Genomic DNA, 20,361 nt, shown 5'->3' on the forward strand with positions numbered 1-20,361 from the left:
CTTTGAGTAACAACTTCCAATTCCTAACACACTGAACGAGAAACAGGAAGAATAGGAATAATTTATGCAATTTTATGCTAATAAATTCAACAGTTTAGATAAAATGGATAACCAAAATGAAAGATATAAGTTACCAAAAACTAAAGAAATACGGACTATTACTTCATTGGTGAATTATATATGTATCATTTAAATAAGAGAGAAGCTCAGTCTTACAGAAGTACAGAAAATAAAGGCGGAAACAATCCCAACTCATTTAATGAGACAGCATTCTTTTTTTTACCAAAACCAAAGACTCAGGCAGGCATGGTGGGGCATGCCTGTAATCCCAGGGGCTCAGGAGGATAAAGACAGAGGATCCTGAGTTCAAAGCCAGCCACAACAAAAGCAAGGCACTAAGCAACTCAGTGAGATCTTGCCTCTAAATAAAATACAAAACAGGGCTAAGGATGTGGCTTAGTGGTTGAGTGCCCCTGAGTTCAATCCCCAGTACCACAAAAGACAAAAAAACCCCAAAACAAAAAACAACCAAATACTCAACAGGGAAATGAAACACCCATATACATCATGAGCATAAGTGTAAAAAATCCTCTACAAAATGTAAGCAAACTAAATACAACAATATATAGAAAATACATTATGAACAAGTGATTACTAGGAATACAATGTTGATTTAACATCAAAACTCTAACTGAATTGTACACTTTAAACAGATGACTTGTATATAATGTGAATTATATCTCAATAAAACTAATTTGAAAAAATAAGGCACCACTTATTTTAAAAAAATAAATCTTGAAATATATAGAAAAAGTATTTGAGAACATGGAACATCAATTTATGACAAATATTCTAAAGGAACTAATAAAAGAAATCGTCCATAATCTGATAGAGGGCATATACAAAAACCCTATAGCTAATACCATACCATAATGATAGAAAACTGAATGCTTTCCAGTTACAATCAGGACCAAGGCTTCTATTTCAAATTGTATTGAAGATATGGAGCAGCACAATTAGATAATAAAAAGAAATAAACAGTATACACATTGAAAAGAAAGAAATAACAGTTTTTATACACAGATATTTATGTATACACAAAAAATGACTTTGTATTTAAAAAACAACAAATAATAATTCATAGTCAATTTGATCATATCCCTGGACACAGGTTATGCAAAAAGCAATTGTCCTCCTCTACACTAGCAAGAAAAAAAATAAAAAATGAAATAAAAATATCACTTTCAATGGCTTCAAAACCAGAAAATACTAGGGGTGAACTTCATGAAATACTGATAAGACTTATATACTGAAAATCACAAAACTGAGAGAGATTTAAAAAACTGTAAACAAATGCAGAGAAACACCATAATCATAGATTGGAAGACTCAATATTATTGGGATGTCAGTTTTTTTCCAAACTAATCTAAAAATTCCATGCAATCCTTACAAAATCCCAATAGACCTTTTTAGAAAATAAAAAGCTGACCCTGATATTTACATGAAAATGCAAATTTCCTTGGATTAACCAAAACAATCTCAAAAAAGATAAAGGATTTCTACAACTTGAAGACTTTCTGGAAAACTATGGTATGGTAATCAAGTATGTTTAAGGATAGACAAATCAGAACTGGGGTTGTGGCTTAGTGGTAGAGTGCTTGCCTCGCATGTGTGAGATACTGGGTTTGATCCTCAGCACCACATAAAAATAAATAAACAAAATAAAGGTATATTTTTTAAAAAAGGGATAGACAAATATATCAGTGAAACAGAAATGAACTCAGAATCCAGAAAGAGACCCACAACAATATGGCTGACTCATATTTTTTTTTATCAAGTGTTCAAAAGAGAAAACAGATTAATGGGGAAAAAATTTTTTTTAAACAAGGTGCTAAATTGGTGTAATGGAAAAGGAAAATCTTTTCAACAAATAGTGCTGGGACAATAGACTATTTATGTGGAGAAATAAACCCCTAACTATATTTTATATCATTGCCATTAACTGATGTGAGATAAATCATAAGCCTTAATGCAAAAACTGAAATTACAAAGCTTCTAGAGAAAATTCTAAGAAGGCTTTCTTTTAACCTTTGGATCTTTTAGATAACCCAGAGAGCACTAGGCATAAAAGGAGAAAAGCTGATAAAATAAACAATATCAAAATTAAACTTTTGCTAACTGCAAGCTATCATCAAGAAAATGTATAAGCAGCCATGTACGGTGGCATATGCCTGCAACCCAGTGACTCAGAAGGCCGGGACAGGAAGATCACAAGTTTGAGGCCAGCCTCAGCAACCCTAAGCAACTTAGCAAGACTCTATCTCAAAAAAATGGGGAAGGGGGCTGGAGGTATAGCTCAGTGGTTAACCACCCCTCCCATGCCATCCCCAATACCAAAAAAGATAAAAGAAAATATATAGGCAAGTTCCAGATTAAGAAAAAAATTTTTATACATATCTGACTAAAAAAAACTGTAGTTAGAAAATATAAACAACTCAATAGTGAAATCATAGATTAATTTTGTAAATGGGCGAAAATCCTTTAACAGACATTTCACAAGTGAAGATAATGAATGATTATGAAGCACATGAAAAGATGCCCATGAATCACTAGGGAATCACAATTAGAACAAAAATGAGCTATTACAACATTTCCACGAGAATTAGGCTAAAAATTTAAAATTAATGGTGGCAAATACTGGCAAGACTGTGGAGCAACTAGAAAGAACTTCCATAGACAGCAGATGGGTGAATAAAATGGTACAACCACTATGGAAAACATTTTGTCAATTATACTTCTCTAGGTAATTACCCAAGAGAAATGGAAACAAAATTCACCCAAAACTTGATAGAAGATTTATTTATAAATGCCCCAAACTAGAAATTCAAATGTTTATCAAGAGATGAGCAAAAAAATTGTGATATTATTCATATATGGATATGTTCAGCAATGAAAACACAGGTAAATCTCAAAAACAGTATACTCAGAAAAAGCCAATTGCAAAGGAGTATGATTTCAAATGTATGAATTTTTAGAAAAGGAAAAAGTCCTAATGATAATAACAGAAAGCAGGTAAGTGATCGCCAAAGGGTAGAGGTAGCAAGAATTGACTACAAAGAAACTCTGTGGAACAATGGAAAATTCTAAAATTTGAAAGGTCTATGGATTCCAAAGATATTTAGATTTATTAAAACTCAACAAACTACATATCTTAGATCTCTACATTTCACATAATGTTATATCTTCATGAAAAAAAAATCAATAAATACAGGTATTTATGCACTAAAACAGTTACAAATGCCAAAATACTAGCAGCTACTGAATTATAGGAATTTTCCCATGATTATTTGTATTTTTAAGATTTTCTTTAATAAATAAGCACTACTTATGTGAAAAAAATTTTTAAAAATCAGGTCCTCAAGCAATTCCTCACTAAAAAGGTGACATCTGAACAAAGACCTAAAGATGAGAGAGTCAGCTATATGGACATATTTTAGAAAAGCCTTCTAGGATCAAGAAAACGTACAAGTCCTGAGATGTCTAGAAGTGACATGCTCTGACTTAGCACCTTAACAGGTTTACTCTGGCTACAGTGCTCAGAATAGACAGGGCTGAAAAAAGGAGTAGTCAGAGAACTACTACAACACTCAGGTGAGAGATGGTGGAAGCTTGGATTTGGGGAAAGCAGTGAAGTTAAAATAGTTAAATTCTGAATATACTTTAAGGCAAACCTAACATCTCTTGCAGATGGATCTAATGCAAAGTGTACTAGAAAGAGAGAGGTAAAGGATGACTTTAACTAGTTGGGACCTAGTCAATTAAACTACAGTATCATTTACTAATATAGAGAAAACTAGGAGATGAAGTAGGGTTTTGGGGGAGGAAGACAGTACAGGTTTTTTGGACATAATAAATTTGAGTGAAGATATTAAATGGGTAGTCATCAGCAACTACAAAGTATGTAAAGTCACAGGATTAAGTGAGCTCACCAAGAGAATGTGTACATGAAGAAGAAATGGGAACCAAAGAAAGGGTCTAAAGTATTCATGTGTCAGGAGGTCAGCAAGTTCTTAGCATAAACTAGAAATCAAAGTCAGTAATACCCTGAAGTAAACTGTTAAAACTATTCTTAGGAAAAACATGAGTTCAGAAATAACCAAGAAAGCCTTTTCTATTCTTCATATAAAAGAACACTCTCAAGGCATCCTTGATACTGTAAGATGAAGTGGATACCTTGAAAGATTCAAATCTGGACATGAAACTACAAAGAGGTAACTGCATCATTCACCATCCTTCTAGTTCTATATTTTTATAATCCCATGAGTCAAGCTTTTCTATCTTTGAGATGTTTTGAAATAAAAATCTAAGGGCATATTCAGAATACTCTTCCTCAAATAGCTAAGGTTTCAAACAACACACATAAGTCATCAGATGACACTCAAAGCTTGTGAAGTAATGATCGACTACATGGCTGTCTGATATTCAGATGTCGCTTTGGAGGCCGATGATAAACTACAGGTCTGACAACTCACTTTCCATTCTAAGATATTTCTTGATCTTTTTTTTTGTTGTGACAGGCAACCAAATTGATTACACTCAGTCATCGGGGGTTGACACTACAGCCAGCAGACTTCTATTTGTTGATTGCTATTGATTTTCTTTGATACATCATTTAAAAATCAATAGTTGGAAAGAAAAATAGGCTTGGTTTACACATACTTAAATGTACTATTGTATGCTGGAGGAGGCACAAGTTTGGCAGGGCTTTGGCATCCAATTATAAGAAGAGCTCTTATCAGGTGAAAGCAAGGGCTTTAGATCGATATGCAGTTTTCTTTCTCAATCAAAGAAAGTGGCTATAAATTAGGCTCATCAGTGTTATTTCCAAAGCTTTCTTAAAACAAACAACTTAATTTTTTTTATCTTCCTCAGATTTACATTAAAGGATACATCACACAGAGTTTTTGTTTTGTATTGTTTTTAAGAATACTCAAGATACCTGGAGTTCATCCGTGCTTTTATCTTTTTGGCTTTCTTTTTATTTTTTTGCCGCTCTTCTCCATCTTTCAAAGGCTCTGGTGGAACTGTACTTTCAACTACAATGTCAACAATATACTTCTTCAAGGAAAGATGCTCCTGCAAGATAAATTAATAAAATGGTGATTATTTTAAAATAAAACAGGATTTCTACAAACTAGTGAATATACAAGATTATGCAGATGAAACTAAAAGTAGTCTCTATGAAATACTAGTTTCTAGAATTACTTTGGAAAATGTCCATGACATTGTTTTTTTTTATTTAAGATTTTCACTAACTCATCAAACATTCACTGAACACCAGCTAAATGCTAAGAATTCAAGGATAGTCCCTGTTTATAATATCACTATGTGTAAGAGGTAAGACATCACACAAAATTATAATACAAAGCAGTTATCCAATTAGAGATTTAAATTGCTATAGAAATTCAAAATAAGATGACTGTTCACCAGGGGTAAGGAGGGAAGACTTTAAGAAGGAAGCATTGTGACCACTATCCTTTGAATATGAATAGAATTTGAACACACAGATGTCCAGTGTGTATGCATCTATTGGGGATGTAAATAGGGTACAAAGGCAGAAGGCAAAAGGGTAATCTCAGGAAATATATCTCAGAGATAAGAAAGTAAAATGTGGTATTGACAACAGTTTGGCGGGAGTAGATAGAATGTGACCCATTTCCCTCCTCATCCATCTTACAGATTTTCTGGTTTATCATGTTAACTGCAAAACTGCAGATACTCAATTCCTTTGCCCCTCTCTTCTTTTGTACCTGCATGGCAAAATTCCAATCCTAAATCCATATCTCTACCTATTCTGTGTCTATATCTAGAGCAAATTAACATGGCTATAATTGCAAATCACACTGACTGTTCTTACTTTAAGTTTATGACATTATACCTCAAGTGAGCTCTAGAATTGCGAGGTAACAAAGCAGACTTAGTCTGGTCAATTCACACACACTCACCTTCCTAGAAATTATTTTAGACTTCTCTTCAAATTTTCAATACCTCTTATTCCCTACTTCCAACTCTCAGTTCCAACTCTCAGTTCAATAGCATGCTTATTTTGCTGACAACAACAGCATTATTCAGAAGAGAACTTCCATATTCTCTCATGGTCAAATTTAACAACCAATATGGACCTGTGCCTTTATGCTTTTTCTCCTTCTACACTCAAGTTCTTATCTAGGGCCAAGTCCTTTATAGTAGACTGGATCCTATTCCTTTTTCCCCATATATATGGATATGCTTCTTATTTTCAGCATCATTGATTATTAACTTTCTGCTAAAATTCTTTTTACTGAAATCACCTCAAAAGAATCCTTGTATATGCCACTTCAGCTACCCTTTTGTACCAAAATGTGTTGAATGTATATCCTCTCTGTCTTCACTTAAATCTTATTCTCTCCTGAACTCTTTTCAGTCTAACTTTGGCTTACCATACTTACTCTGTAAACTGTCTCTGTCACCAATGGCTAACTCTCAGCTCTCATCTGTCTCTTACAGATCACTTCGGCCTCCCTGACGTTTTCTTCTCTATGCTTCTTACATCAATGTCCTCCTAATTCACTGGCTATTTCTTCTAAGTCTCTTTGCTGGATCCTTTTCCTCTTCTTGATCTCCAAATATTGCAACATACCAAAGCAATCACCACAGATGTGCTCTTCTCAATCTAATTCATTCATCAAGGGCAGTGATTTAAAATATTGTGTATAGGGTTGGGGATGTGGCTCAAGCGGTAGCGCGCTCGCCTGGCATGCGTGCGGCCCGGGTTCGATCCTCAGCACCACATACCAACAAAGATGTTGTGTCCGCCGAGAACTAAAAAATAAATATTAAAAATTCTCTCTCTTTCTTTCTCTCCCTCTCTCACTCTCTCTTTAAAAAAAAAAATAAAATAAAATAAAATAAAATATTGTGTATACAAGGACACTACTCCAATTTTTATCCCTAGTCCTGACCTCTCTCCTAAATTCCATTCATGTACAGAAAAATATGTCCTCATTGGGCTGGGGATGTGGCTCAAGCAGTAGTGCGCTCGCCTGGCATGCGTGCGGCCCGGGTTCAATCCTCAGCACAACATACAAACAAAGATGTTGTGTCCACCGAAAACTAAAAAATAAACATTAAAAAATTCTCTCTCTTTAAAAAATAAAAAATGTCCTCAAACTTTCCACTTAGGTAAAGAATGTCCATCATCAAAATCTCCAAAGTAATTTTTCCATCAACGCAATTCTTTTATGAAATACAACCCAAAACTCATCCCCAAATCCCTCCACTTCTCTACCACCATCACTAGTTTTAAGTAACCATCTGTATAGTCTCTTAATTGGTCTCTTAGTTTCTAATTTGACTTACAAATTTTTTCTCTATAAAAGGAACCATTCATTTTTTAAGGTATACATCAAATCACATCATTCCTTTTAACAAAACTTGCTTTCTCATTACACTTAGGGTAAAATACAAATTCCTTCCATGATTTCCAAAGACCTACTGAAAGGGTAAAGTTTCTAAGCTGCAAAGCCCGAGTTAAAATGTAAAGGACTAGGTATTGTAAAGTTTCTGAACTGCACACAGAACCTGAAATTCCTGAGGCAGTTAAGACAATGCCCGGTACTGACCATTTAGTTGTTAAATAACCTGGACCCTGTGCAGTTTGGCACATAGGCATTCAGGGCCCAAACCAATCAGTTTGAATGTATCCCCTCCTTCAGAATGACCTATCACCCCCGCCCGACCTGTTCCCGCCAATGAATGTACTAATCATGTTTGGGAATTGTTGTTTGATTTTCCCGCGGTGTATGGTGATTTGTTAAAGGAGACTGTGATGTATGTAAAGCCCCTGCCCTCCCTAAAAAAGTGTACTTAAGCACTGCTCAATCCCTGCTCGGGGCTCTTGGCCGCTCTCCCTTCTTGAGTGAGCCTGGAGCCCCAGCGCACTGGATTGGATCCTCAATAAACTCCCTTTTGCTGTTGCATGAGTCGGTCTCTTGGTGGTCTCTTCCTCCGACATTCGCCAGACCCTTACACTACAACATTGACCTCTCGAGCATTATCTTATACCACCCTCTCCCTTCTTTACTAAAACTACATTCACAATGGTCCTCTTGTAGTTCCTCACATTCATTAGACATATTACTATCCATGACTTTTTTGCCTTTGGCCAAGAATATTATTCTTGCAGAAATATGCCTGGTCTGAGCAAAAATGAAAACTCAATCTTAATTAATACCCTATATTATTTAATATATTCTTATTCTATTTATTTTTTCTTTAGAGAACTTGCCAACCCCTCACATATTCATTTGCAGTCTCCTATATGAGAATATAACTTTCACAAGGGCATTGTCTTTGTTTTATTCACATATGTTTTTGTGTCTAGGAATGTGCCCGGCATATGGCAGGCCCCAATATGCATAAACTAAATGAAGGAATAAAAAGAGAGTAATGTAATAATAATATTTATAAGAGTTTATTATGCAATATACATTGAGCTAAGTGCTTTATATAAAATCATTTATTTAACACCGGGTGCAGCAGTGCACACCTATAATCCAGTGGCTCAGAAAGCTGAGGCAGAAGAACCTGAGTTCAAAGACAGCCTCAACAAAAGCAAGGCGCTAAGCAAGTAGGTTGAGACCCTGTCTCTAAATAAAACACAAAATAGGGCTGGGGATGAGGCTCTGTGGTCAAGCACCCCTGAGTTCAATCCCCACCTCCCCGTAACCCTCCCTCAAAAAAAAAAAATCACTTATTGAGCTCAAAGACCTACACTTAGAAGGCACATATTTTTATTACCTCCATTTTAACTATGAGAAAACTGAGATACAAACAGACTTAAATCTTGTCCAAAGGTAGAAGGTCAAAATCATGACTAATTGCAGATAGTAAAGTGACAGAATCCAAATTAAAACCTTGACAGGATGATTATGCAACCTATACTCTTGACTACTACCTTAAAGAAACAGCTGGAAATGTGTTTGAGCAATAGAACCATGTCCACTTTTCAAATCATCAATCTATCAAAAACCAAACCAAAATAAAAATCTCATAACCAAAGGAAAATATTTTCTCACAAGGAGAATTATTTTCTTTAATAAACCTGACCTATTATATAATATACTTTTGTATTTAGCACTAAAAGTTTTAAGTGTTCTTGCGCCCACCCGAGTGCACACACAACTTGAAAAAAATAATCCAGTTCTTTCTTTTCAAACAGAAAATAGAGGAGATAAAGAAAGAGTGGAGGGGAGGGACCTCTTCCTTTAACTACCAAGGATACATGGTATAATGCAAATCATTTGTGAAGTTACCACCCACATTATCATTTATTGAACACTTACTATGGGATTAGCAAAGGGCTGGATAAATTATACACATTATTTCCTGTAATTTTCATAACATCATAGAACAGGTGACAATATGTTTACATTTTACAGATGCTTAACAAATACAGTTGCTTATAGATGCAAGTCTCAAAGGGCGTGTTATTGTGCCCATGGTTACAAACCTGAAAGTAAAAACCACCACACCCTGGCTTTTACAAGACCATGTTTTTTCACTATTACACATTCCCTTCCTCAGCACTACTCATGCAGGCTAGTCTCTAACATATAATTTATCCCCCACACAAGGAAAAGGAATATTCTAAATGACTTATTCAGCTTTGTGAAAGATCAATTATACTATATCTAGGTGTACATAAAAATGTCACTTACACATCTAAGAGAACCCATAAAGTATCCTCATACACAATGCCAGGCTTTACCCAGGAAATTTGAATTCTATCTAGAACTATCAAGAATCACACTTTTTTATTACACGTTTACACATGGATTCATATGTACAAATATATACACATACCATGTATTAAAATTACATTAACTTGTTTTAAATCTCAAAACTAAAAATAACTGAGAATATATTGTCTTAATAACTTTAATTCAAAAATAACTCATGTAATTATAGAAAATAAAGTTAAAGAAGAAAACCTATAATTCTAATACCCAAAACAAACCTAATATTTTATAGGGTACCCTTCTGGAGACATATTTTGAATAAATATTCTTACAGAAATTGGAATAACCACTTAGAACATTTTGGGACCTTCTTTTCCCCTGATGTTCTAAATGTGTGTGTGTATGTATATTTGGTAGCAGGAATTGACCTGAGGAGCCCTCAACCACTGAGCCACATCCCCAGCCCTATTTTGTATTTTACTGAGAACAGGATCTCACCGAGTTGCTTAGCACCTCGCTTTTGCTGAAACTGGCTTTGACCTTGTGATCCTTCTGTCTCAGCCTCCTAAGCTGCTGGGATTACAGATGTGCACCATCTTGCCTGGCTAAATACATATTCTTATCATTAAATAATATTCTGTAACATAAGCTAGTGGCTATAAAGTATTCCATTTCATCAATATATATAATTTCCTTAATACCTTACTGTTTCACACATGAATAATTTAAAATTTTCAATATAATAAATAGTCCTATAGTTAATATTTTAACAAAAAGTCAACTATTCCATTATGATCAAAGCAGAGAAATGAAATTCCTGGGTTATAGACTGCACATATTTTTAAGGCTTCTGAAAATTATTCCCAAATGACAAAATGAGAATTATGTACCCCTAAGTGATTTTCTAGTGGTTTACCTACTGTTCCTATTCTAAATCCGTTTGGTAGCTGAAAAACTGGAATCAGCACACTCGATCATGTTTGTACTTTGTCTTCTGTGACAGAATGAATCATTTGTCCAACTTTCTGTAAACACATTTAAAGTTTTTATATATTTCCTTTTTTAATCATTTGTTTATTCTAATTTGTTATATATGATGGCAGAATGCAATTTAATTCATGCTACACATTTAGAGCACAATTTTTCAATTTTCTAGTTGTACACTATATTTCCTTTTTTGATGTATTTGTTTTTTGTATTTTGCTCTTATAAAAAAAAAGGATGCATTGTTGGGTGCAACACAGAATAATTAACAGTTGTATCTCTCTATTAAATCTGTGACTGGATTAAACAGGAAGTTTTGACATGGTTCCTTAAGACCATGTCAAGCATATAAAAAGGTTTTCCAACTTTGAGGCAATGGTTGAGTAAATTATGGTGTATCTTCATAAGGAAGTTATTAGTAAAATTCTCATAAAGCAGGAATCTGAGAAGATGGTAGCATTTGTAGAGGTAGTATCACTGGAAGTCTGAGGAGTTGCAGGAAAAGGAAACTAGATTCGGGTCAAGTGAGGTCCTTGCAGTACATGATGGAAAAGAATTTCATCATGTGCTAATCAGAGAGAGAAATTTATACAAGAAAGCAGAAAGACTTTCAAGGGAGAATGTAGACTATCTTGAGAGGAAAAAGGTCCTCAATTTTGGGTTCCAATACTTATACAAGGGCAGTAGTTAGGGGCTGGACTGGAAGTGGAGCTGAATAGAGTAATGCAATTTTTGCCAGTTTTCCCAGCACTTGTGCAATGCCCACAAGTTACAAAATTTTCGTAGGCAAGGTCATGAGTCTAGGACAAAAGTTAAGGGCATAGGCTGGGTTGCTTACAAGTTGCAAAAATTCATGAGTGTTTTCTGTATTCCAATGGTTCGTGGGAATTTCCTTCATTCTCAAAGTTCAAGGGCACTCCTTGAGACCCAATTTTTCTCTCCTCCCGTCCCCCTCTCCTTCTCTCTCTCTGCATACACACACACACACACACACACACACACAAACACACACAAATACATACATAAAAATATATATTCCCAAACCCCAATTTTAATTTAGTTTTAGATTCTCTCTGATCCCTATGTAAAAACAAAAAGAGCAATCAGATAGGAATGCAAAACCTATAAAAATATTTACAACAAAAATAAGTGACAAGAAATTCCCATAACCCCCCAAAAGAAGTTGGTGCAGACAAACTACCATTACATCAGTAGGGGTTCAGTGTCACTGTAGCAGCAACAAGAGGCAAACAACAGGTGAACAATGGATATCGGAACAAACAAATCCTAAAAAAGGAACAGTTATTCAGTGAAGATTTCAACAGGCCAATGTAAGAACAGCATCTAAAAGTGAGAGGAATTTTGACCAATTACAGTTGAGTGAACAATGCCTGCCATTAAGAATGTCTGCATGGAGGGCAGTCCCTCTGAACTTTCAAAACTGAACAGTTTAGGTTTCCTTCCAGAAGAGGGTCCTCACAGGAGAAAATGCTGGAAAAGGAATTTAAATTGAGCAAAACAGGAATAACAAACGAAAAAATGACTAGATAAAAGCAGAACAGGGAAACAGAACCAGGAAATTTCAGAAAGCACACTACTCTATACTCCACAAAAACAATGTAACAGGAGTTCTATGAAGTTAGAATAGCTACCCTTAATCAATCTCCTCCTAAAAGCTTGATTCAACTAATTTCATGTTAAAATAAGCAGAAGAAAAGTAACAAGGTCAATGCCAAAGTTATTTATTTTTAAAATTTTTTGGTACCAGGGATTGAACTCAGGGGCACTTGACCATGGAGCCACATCCCCAGCCCTATTTGGTATTTTATTTAGAGACAGGGTCTAAGTTGTTTAGCGCCTCGCTTTTGCTAAAGCTGGCTTTGAACTCTCAATCTCCTGCCTCAGCCTCCAGAAACACTGGAATTATAGGTGTGGGCCACCACACCAAGCACCAAAGTTATTTTTTAAAAAATTAACAAAAGAGTTCTTTAAAGGTTTCGTGTATCTATCCGGTCCTAGGCTTTTCTCAGTTGGTAGGCTTCTGATGGCATCTTCTATTTCATCACTTGATATTGGTCTGTTTTTAAATTGTGTATATCTTCCTGGCTCAATCTGGGCAAATCATATGACTTAAGAAATTTGTTGATGCCTTCAATGTCTTCTATTTTATTGGAGTATAAGTTTTCAAAATAATTTCTAATTATCTTCTGTATTTCTATAGTGTCTGTTGTGATGTGACCTTTTTCATCAGGTATGCTGGAAATTTGAGTTCCTCTCTACTCCTCTTTTTTAGCTTAGGTAAGGGTCTGTCAATTTATTTTTTCAAAGAACCAACTTTTTGTTTTGTCAATTTTTTCAACTGTTTCTTTTGTTTCGATTTCATTGATTGCAGCTCTAACTTTAATTATTTCTTGCCTTCTGTTTTTGTTGTTCATTTGTTCTTCTTTTTCTAGGGCTTTGAGATGTAATGTGAAGTCATTTATTTGTTGACTTTTTCTTCTTTTAAGGAAAGAACTCCATGCAATGAACTTTCCTCTTGGTACTGCTTTCATAGTGTCCCAGAGATTTCAATATGTTGTTTCTATGTTCTCATTTACCTCTAAGAATTTTTTAATCTCCTCGATGTCTTCTGCAACCCATTGTTCATTCAGTAACATATTGTTTAGTATCCAGGTGTTGGAGGAATTTTTATTTTTTATTTTGTCATTGATTTCCAATTTCATTCCATTATGATCTGATAAAATGCATGATAGCAAATACTTGCTAAGAGTTGCTTTGTGGCATATTATAGGGTCTATTTTAGAAAAGGATCGATGTGCTGCTGAGAAGAAAGTGTATCCGTTTGATGCTGGTTGATACATGCTATGTATGTCAGATAAGTCTAAGTTATTGATTATATTATTGAGTTCTATAGTTTCTTTATTCAACTTTGTTTGGAATATCTATCAAGCAAAGACACATCAAAGAAATAAAATTTTGGACCAATATCTATAATGACTATAGATGCAAAAATTCTCAATAAAATTCTGGCAAATAGAATACAAAAAAGTACCAAAAAGATCATGCACCATGATAAAGTGGGATTCATCCCAGGGATGCAAGGTTGGTTCAACATACAGAAATCAATAAATGTAATTCATCACAAAATAGACTCAAAGATAAGAATCATATAATCATCTCAAATATAATCATTTGACAAAATACAGCACCTCTTCATATTAACACTAGGGGAAAAAAGGGATAACAGGAATATATCTCAACATTGTAAAGGTTATCTACACTAAGCCTCAGGCCAACATCATTCTAAATGGAGAAAAACTGAAGGCATTCCCTCTAAAAACTAGAATAAGACAGGGATGCCCTATTTCACCACTTCTATTTAAAATAGTTCTTGAAACACTGGCCAGAGCAATTAGACAAAAGAAATTAAAGGGATACACATAGGAAAAGAAGAACTTAAATTAGCACTATTTGATGATGATATGATTCTATACCTAGAAGACCCAAAAAGTTCCACTAGAAAACTTCTAGAACTAGTAAATGAATTCAGCAAAGTAGCTGGATATAAAATCAACACTCATAAATCAAAGTATTTCTATGTATCAGTGACAAATCCTCTGAGAGGGAAATGAGAAAAATTACCCCAATAGCCTCAAAAAAAAAAAAAAACTTGGGTATTAACAAAAGAGGTGAAAGATCTATATAATGAAAATTTCAGGACCCTAAAGAAAGAAATCAAAGAAGACCTTAGAAGATGGAAAGATTTACCTTGCTCTTGGATAGGCAGAGTTAATATTATCAAAATGAACATACTACCAAAAGCATTATACAGGTTTAATGCAATCCCGATCAAAATCCCAATGATATTCCTCATGAAAATAGAAAAAGCAGTCATGACATTTATTTGGAAAAATAAAAGACCCAGAATAGCTAAAGCAATCCTTAGCAAAAAGAGTGAAGCAGGTGGTAATGCTATACCAAAACTTAAACTACAATACAGAGCAATAGTAACAAAAACAGCATGGAATTGGCACCAAACAGACCAGTAGACCAATGGTACAGAATAGAGGACTCAGAGACTACCCACAAAATTACAATTATCTTATATTAGACAAAGGCACCAAAAACATGCATTGGAGAAAAGATGGCCTCCTCAATAAATGGTGCTGGGAAAACTGGAAATCCATATGCAACAAAATGAAATTAAACCCCTACCTCTCACCATGCACAAAACTTAATTCAAAGTAGATCAAGGAGCTAGGAATCAAACCAGAGACTCTGTGTCTAACAGAAGAAAAAGTAGGCCCTAATCTTCATCATGTGAGATTAGGCCCCAACTTTCTTAATAAGACTCGTGTAGCACAAGAATTAAAACCAAGAATCAAGAAATGGGATGGAATCAAACTAAGAGTTAAATAATCTGTGAGGTGAATACAGAACCTACATTCTGGGAGCAAATTTTTACCCTTCACATATTAGATTGAGCACTAATCTCTAGGGTATATAAAAAACTCAAAAAGCCAAGCACCAAAAAACCCCAAATAACCCAATCAATAAATGGGCCAAGGATCTGAACAGAAACTTCTCAGAAGAGGATATACAATCATCATCTCTAGCAATTAGAGAAATGCAAGTCAAAACTACTCTAAGATATCATCTCACTCCAGTCAGAATGGCAGCTATTACAAAGACAAACAACAAGTGTTAATGAGGATGTGGGGAAAAGGGTACACTCATACATTGCTGGTGGGACTGCAAATTGGTGCAGCCAATAAGGAAAGCAGTATGAAGATTTCTGGGAAAACTGGGAATGGAACCACCATTTGACCCAGCTATCCCTCTCATCGGTCTACACTCAAAAGACTTAAAAACAGCATACTACAGGGACACAGCCACATCAATGTTTACAGCAGCACAGTTCACAATAACTAACCTGTGGAACCAACCTAGATGCCCTTCAGTAGATGAATGGTTAAAAAAAATATGTGGCATATATACACAATGGAATTTTACTCAGGAATAAAAGAGAATAAAATCATGGCATTTGCACGTAAATGGATGGCACTGGAGAAGATAATGCTAAGTGAAGTTACTCAATCCCAAAAAACAAATGCCAAATCTTTTCTCTGATATAAGGAAGCCAATTCATAGTGGGGTAGGGAGGGGGAGTATGGGAGGAATAGATGAACTCTAGATAGGGCAGAGGTGGGAGGAAAAAGGAGGGGGCAGGGGATTAGCAAGGATGGTGGAATGTGATGGACATCATTATCCAAAGTACATGTATAAAGATATAAATTGGTGTGAACATACTTTATATATAATCAGAGATAGGCAAAACTGTGTTGTGTATGTGTAATAAGAATTGAAATGCATTATGCTGATATTTATTTTTTAAAAATCAATTTTAAAAATTTTAAAAAGAAGAACAGTAACTTTACCAAGAAAACAAACGAAAAAAAAAACTGCAATCAAAATATAACCTTTGGGGCTGGAGTTGTGGCTCAGTGGTAAAGCACTTGCCTAGCATGTGTGAGGCACTGGGTTTGACTCTCAGCACTGCATATACATAAATGAATAAAATAAAGGTCCATCAACATCTAAAAGAAAATATGTTAAAAAATGTAACCTTCTTTTTCAAAATGAAATATATAAAAATTGTATAAGGTATTAGAGAAATATAAATCACAATTTTAAAATTCAAAACATTCAGAAATTAGATCATAAATTCAAAGATTGCAAAAATAAAAGAAACCACTTAAGAAATGAAAAACTGAACACACAGGAATGAATAAATACAATAAATAAAGCCTAAAATAAAGGCTGGGGTTGTGGCTCAGCAGTAGAGCACTTGCCTAGCATGTGTGGGGTGCTAGGTTTGATCTTCAGCCCCACATAAAAATACAATAAAGGAATTGTGTCCAAATACAACTAAAATAAAATAGGTTTTTTTTAAGTCTCAAAATGTGAGAAGGAAAAAAACAAGACTAAAGAAAAATTATTAGAGACTAAACGGAAATGCTAAAGATAGGCAAAGATGCAAGATACAATAAGAATCCTTGAAAAGAAGAAAACCAAAGCAAGGGACATACATATACATACACAAATGTATACACAGTGTGAGTATGTATATATGTGTGTATATGCAAGTGTGTACATATTATATGACATACACATACATGTCATGTATATTTTATTAATTTCCTGATTTTAGTCACAAATACCAACCCAACAGTAATAAAAACCCCGATGATGCATCTGAATATCATTTCTCAGTAAAATTAACTAGAGCTCCTATCAAAATGGCTGATGACAAGTCTAAAGAAAGGAAACTATCAAATTTGGTTATGACAACATCAAAGGGCTTAAAAACAAACTTTAAGAGGCTCCCACAACTAAAATGTAATTTCAGCTTTAAATCAAAAGTATTTAAATTCATGCATTCATAATTATGTGCATGTGCACGCGCGCACACACACACACACACACACACACACCAGACATCCTTGTTGTTATCCAACAGGGAACCAATTTGTTATTTTGAAAATTAACACTGTACTCCCCATACAAAGTGTACCACTCACTTAAAAACATCTTTAAATGTACTACAAATATGTGAAAATAAAAATATACAATTAAAGTATTCCCAAATCCATGAATTAATGGATCTAGGTACTGACTATCATCAGTGGATACAGGGATCCACAAAAAGGAAGACAATCAGATATAATATTTAGCCCAATGAAAAAACAACTCTAATTATAGTTTTATCAAATGATCAAACCTGACTCTGACCGAGTCTCTAGATTCACTTGCTGGTAGGCAGAAATTAGGATGGAGAAAATAGTGTACTATACCAGACTCCACACTAATAGAGCTGTTATCAATTAACTTAATTTCTTCACTAGGGACTGCATTTCCTAATCCCTTTTTTAGTCAGAGGTGGCCAGGTGACTGCGTACTCATAAATAGAAAATGAACACACAGTGTTTTTAAGATCCATTTATTTAATCAGGCATAGTGATGAACACCTGTAATCCCAGTGACCAGAAGTTGAGATGGGAGGACAGCAAGTTCAAAGTCAGCCTTAGCAACTTAGTGATACTCAATAAATGATAGAGAACTTGTTGAGCATAAGCACTGGGTCAATCCTCAGTATAAAATAATAACAATCATCATCATCATCATCATCATCAATTTACCTTCTTCCTTTTCTGCAAGTTGAAAACAAAACTATAACATAGCTCTGATCATGAAGAAAACAGCAATCTTAGGGGGTCACAGAAATAAAAATAGGTTTTTGAAAAAACATATCACAAAAAGTTACCCTGACCAATTTTTCTGCTTACCACAGAACTGTACTGTAAGAAATAAACATCTTAATACCACTATATTTTGCATGTTTTTACAACAGCCTAAATAGTGCAATTATGCAAAAAAATCCATATATAAAAATATCTACTTTGGGTATTTAATTATATAAATGTGTGTGCAAAAAGGGTCAAGTATAAATATTAATACTTAATATATAAATGTGTGCAAAAAGGGTCAGAGTATTAAAATTTTCACTAAATAACTGATAAATTCTTATTGGAAAAGAGGAAGTTTAAAACCTATCACTTTCAGGGGCTGGGTTTTTAGCTCAGTGGTCGAGCACTTGCCTTGCACATGTGAGGCACTGGGTTGGATCCTCAGCACCACATAAAAAATAAATAAAATAAATAAAGATATTGTGTCCATCTTAAAAAAAATCTTAAAAAAGAATATCACTTTCAAAAGCAGAAAGAAAGTCTCTATAAAAAGAAGTCATTCTGAAATGCTATCTGGAATTGGCTTCAAACAAGATTCCAGAAGATTGAATGAAATGTCAATGAGTCACAATTCGCCTGAATTTGTCATTGTAAAGTTGGGTAGTGAGTACATACTATTCTGTCTTTTGTTACCTGTTAAAAACTAACCACAACAACCAGTTTAAAAGATAGTCATTTCATGAGGACTAATAACATGCACAAAAAAATTTAAAATTCCTAATTTGCCTTAACAAAACAGTAAGTGAAATTACAACATTCATATTTCTCCAGCTGAACTTAAAATCAAATTGGTACATTTGGGTTCACCATTCAAATACTGAAAGCATATATTACAAGTTTGAAACTTAAAAGGAAAAAACAATCTTGTTTAGAATGTAAAAATAATGAAGAGGTGCTTTACTGACATAAGATTCATTGCCTTCCTATCCTGGTTCTCTTATGTCTGAGGTTACGCAACAGGGCAAAAATTAACTGCCAACTACCTGAAACTCCTAAGTGGCAGTGCTTATCAAAAGAGTCATGTTCTGCTTTCTGGAGCTAGTTTTATATGAAACTTCAAATGCTCTTAACCTAATTTCACAATCAAATCTCTCAAGACATGAAGTGCACCAGCAGGATCTATCCACTAGCTAAGAGGTTGTAAAGTTACTCTCACTAGAGTAGGTCCAGAATATAGTATACCTGCACAATGCCTGGGCACCTATGTGCCCAGGAAAGCATCGATTCTCACTGTATCCTCACAGATAATCCTTTCCTTAATTTTAAAAGTATATATAAATTTGTTATTTTAAGGAATTTCCCTTAACTGTTAAATAGCTGAAGAAACAAATAGAAACCCTGGGATTGCTTAAATGCCTACAGTAGAAAAATTGTAATTGAGTTAATTAATTGTTCTTAACAAATAGAATAAAGAGCTCAAATAATTCTAAAGTCCCTTTTTCTAAGATTTTAAATATCACTGCAACAAGCACAAAAGCTAATTAAAGATGGCTAATTACATGTAGACTAAATTCTAAAATAACAAATAGATATAAGAAAACTAATACCTATGCAGACATGATCTCATCAAAGTTTATATCCTTCTTATTCTTTTAATTACCTTTTATGGCATACTAGACGAAAGCACTGGCCTTTCCAACATAATTTACTATATTAAATGAAATAATTCATACCAAGGTTTATGACCTTGATATTCTATCAAATTCTTCCTAAGCCTCCCATATTTCCTTATTTTTAATAAAAAAGACATAAAAAATGAGGTATGGATAGGTTCACAATCTTTGGGAAGCAATGTAAAAGTTCTAAAAATAGCATAAGTAGAAAAATATAAAAATATAGAATTTTAGTAAACTTCCATTTTTAAAGCTCTCTCAAAAATGTTGCCTCAAAATAAGCATGTTTCATAAAATATAGCACAAAGTAAATATTCTACTTCCCATTTTTAAAACAATATTTTAAATATTTAAAGTTTACAACTGAGAATTTTTAAGGACGTTATTCTTCACAGATCAAAAGGACTTATATGGGGCTGCAGTTGTAGCTCAGTGGTAGACCACTTGCCTAGTACATTTGAGGCCTGTGTTCAAACCTCAGAACCACATAAAAATAAATACGTAAAATAAAGGATTTGTGTTCCATCTACAAATAAAAATATATATTAAAAAGGGATTTAAATGAATACTTTGAAAAAATAAAAAAATCATTAACAATAATATAAATGTATTTTTTATTTGAAAATCAAAAGTGTTCTTTAATAGAAACTTACTGTCATAGGAAAACCCGGAAGGGTT

General features: G+C 34.2%; 1 protein-coding gene across 10 annotated transcripts in view; it reads right to left on the reverse strand.

The window, feature by feature from the left end:
* The window catches only part of SCAPER (S-phase cyclin A associated protein in the ER), a 488,938-nt gene that overhangs the window by 258,861 nt on the left and 209,716 nt on the right, over nucleotides 1-20,361 (reverse strand). For all 10 annotated transcript variants that reach the window (XM_081291797.1, XM_081291798.1, XM_081291789.1 and 7 more), the window contains one exon: nucleotides 5,000-5,136. In XM_081291797.1, the coding sequence (XP_081147923.1) occupies nucleotides 5,000-5,136 (137 nt within the window). The remainder of the gene's footprint in view (nucleotides 1-4,999; nucleotides 5,137-20,361) is intronic.

The sequence above is a fragment of the Spermophilus citellus genome, assembly GCF_964194105.1.
Source record: "Spermophilus citellus genome assembly, chromosome: 4".
Lineage (NCBI taxonomy): Eukaryota > Metazoa > Chordata > Mammalia > Rodentia > Sciuridae > Spermophilus > Spermophilus citellus.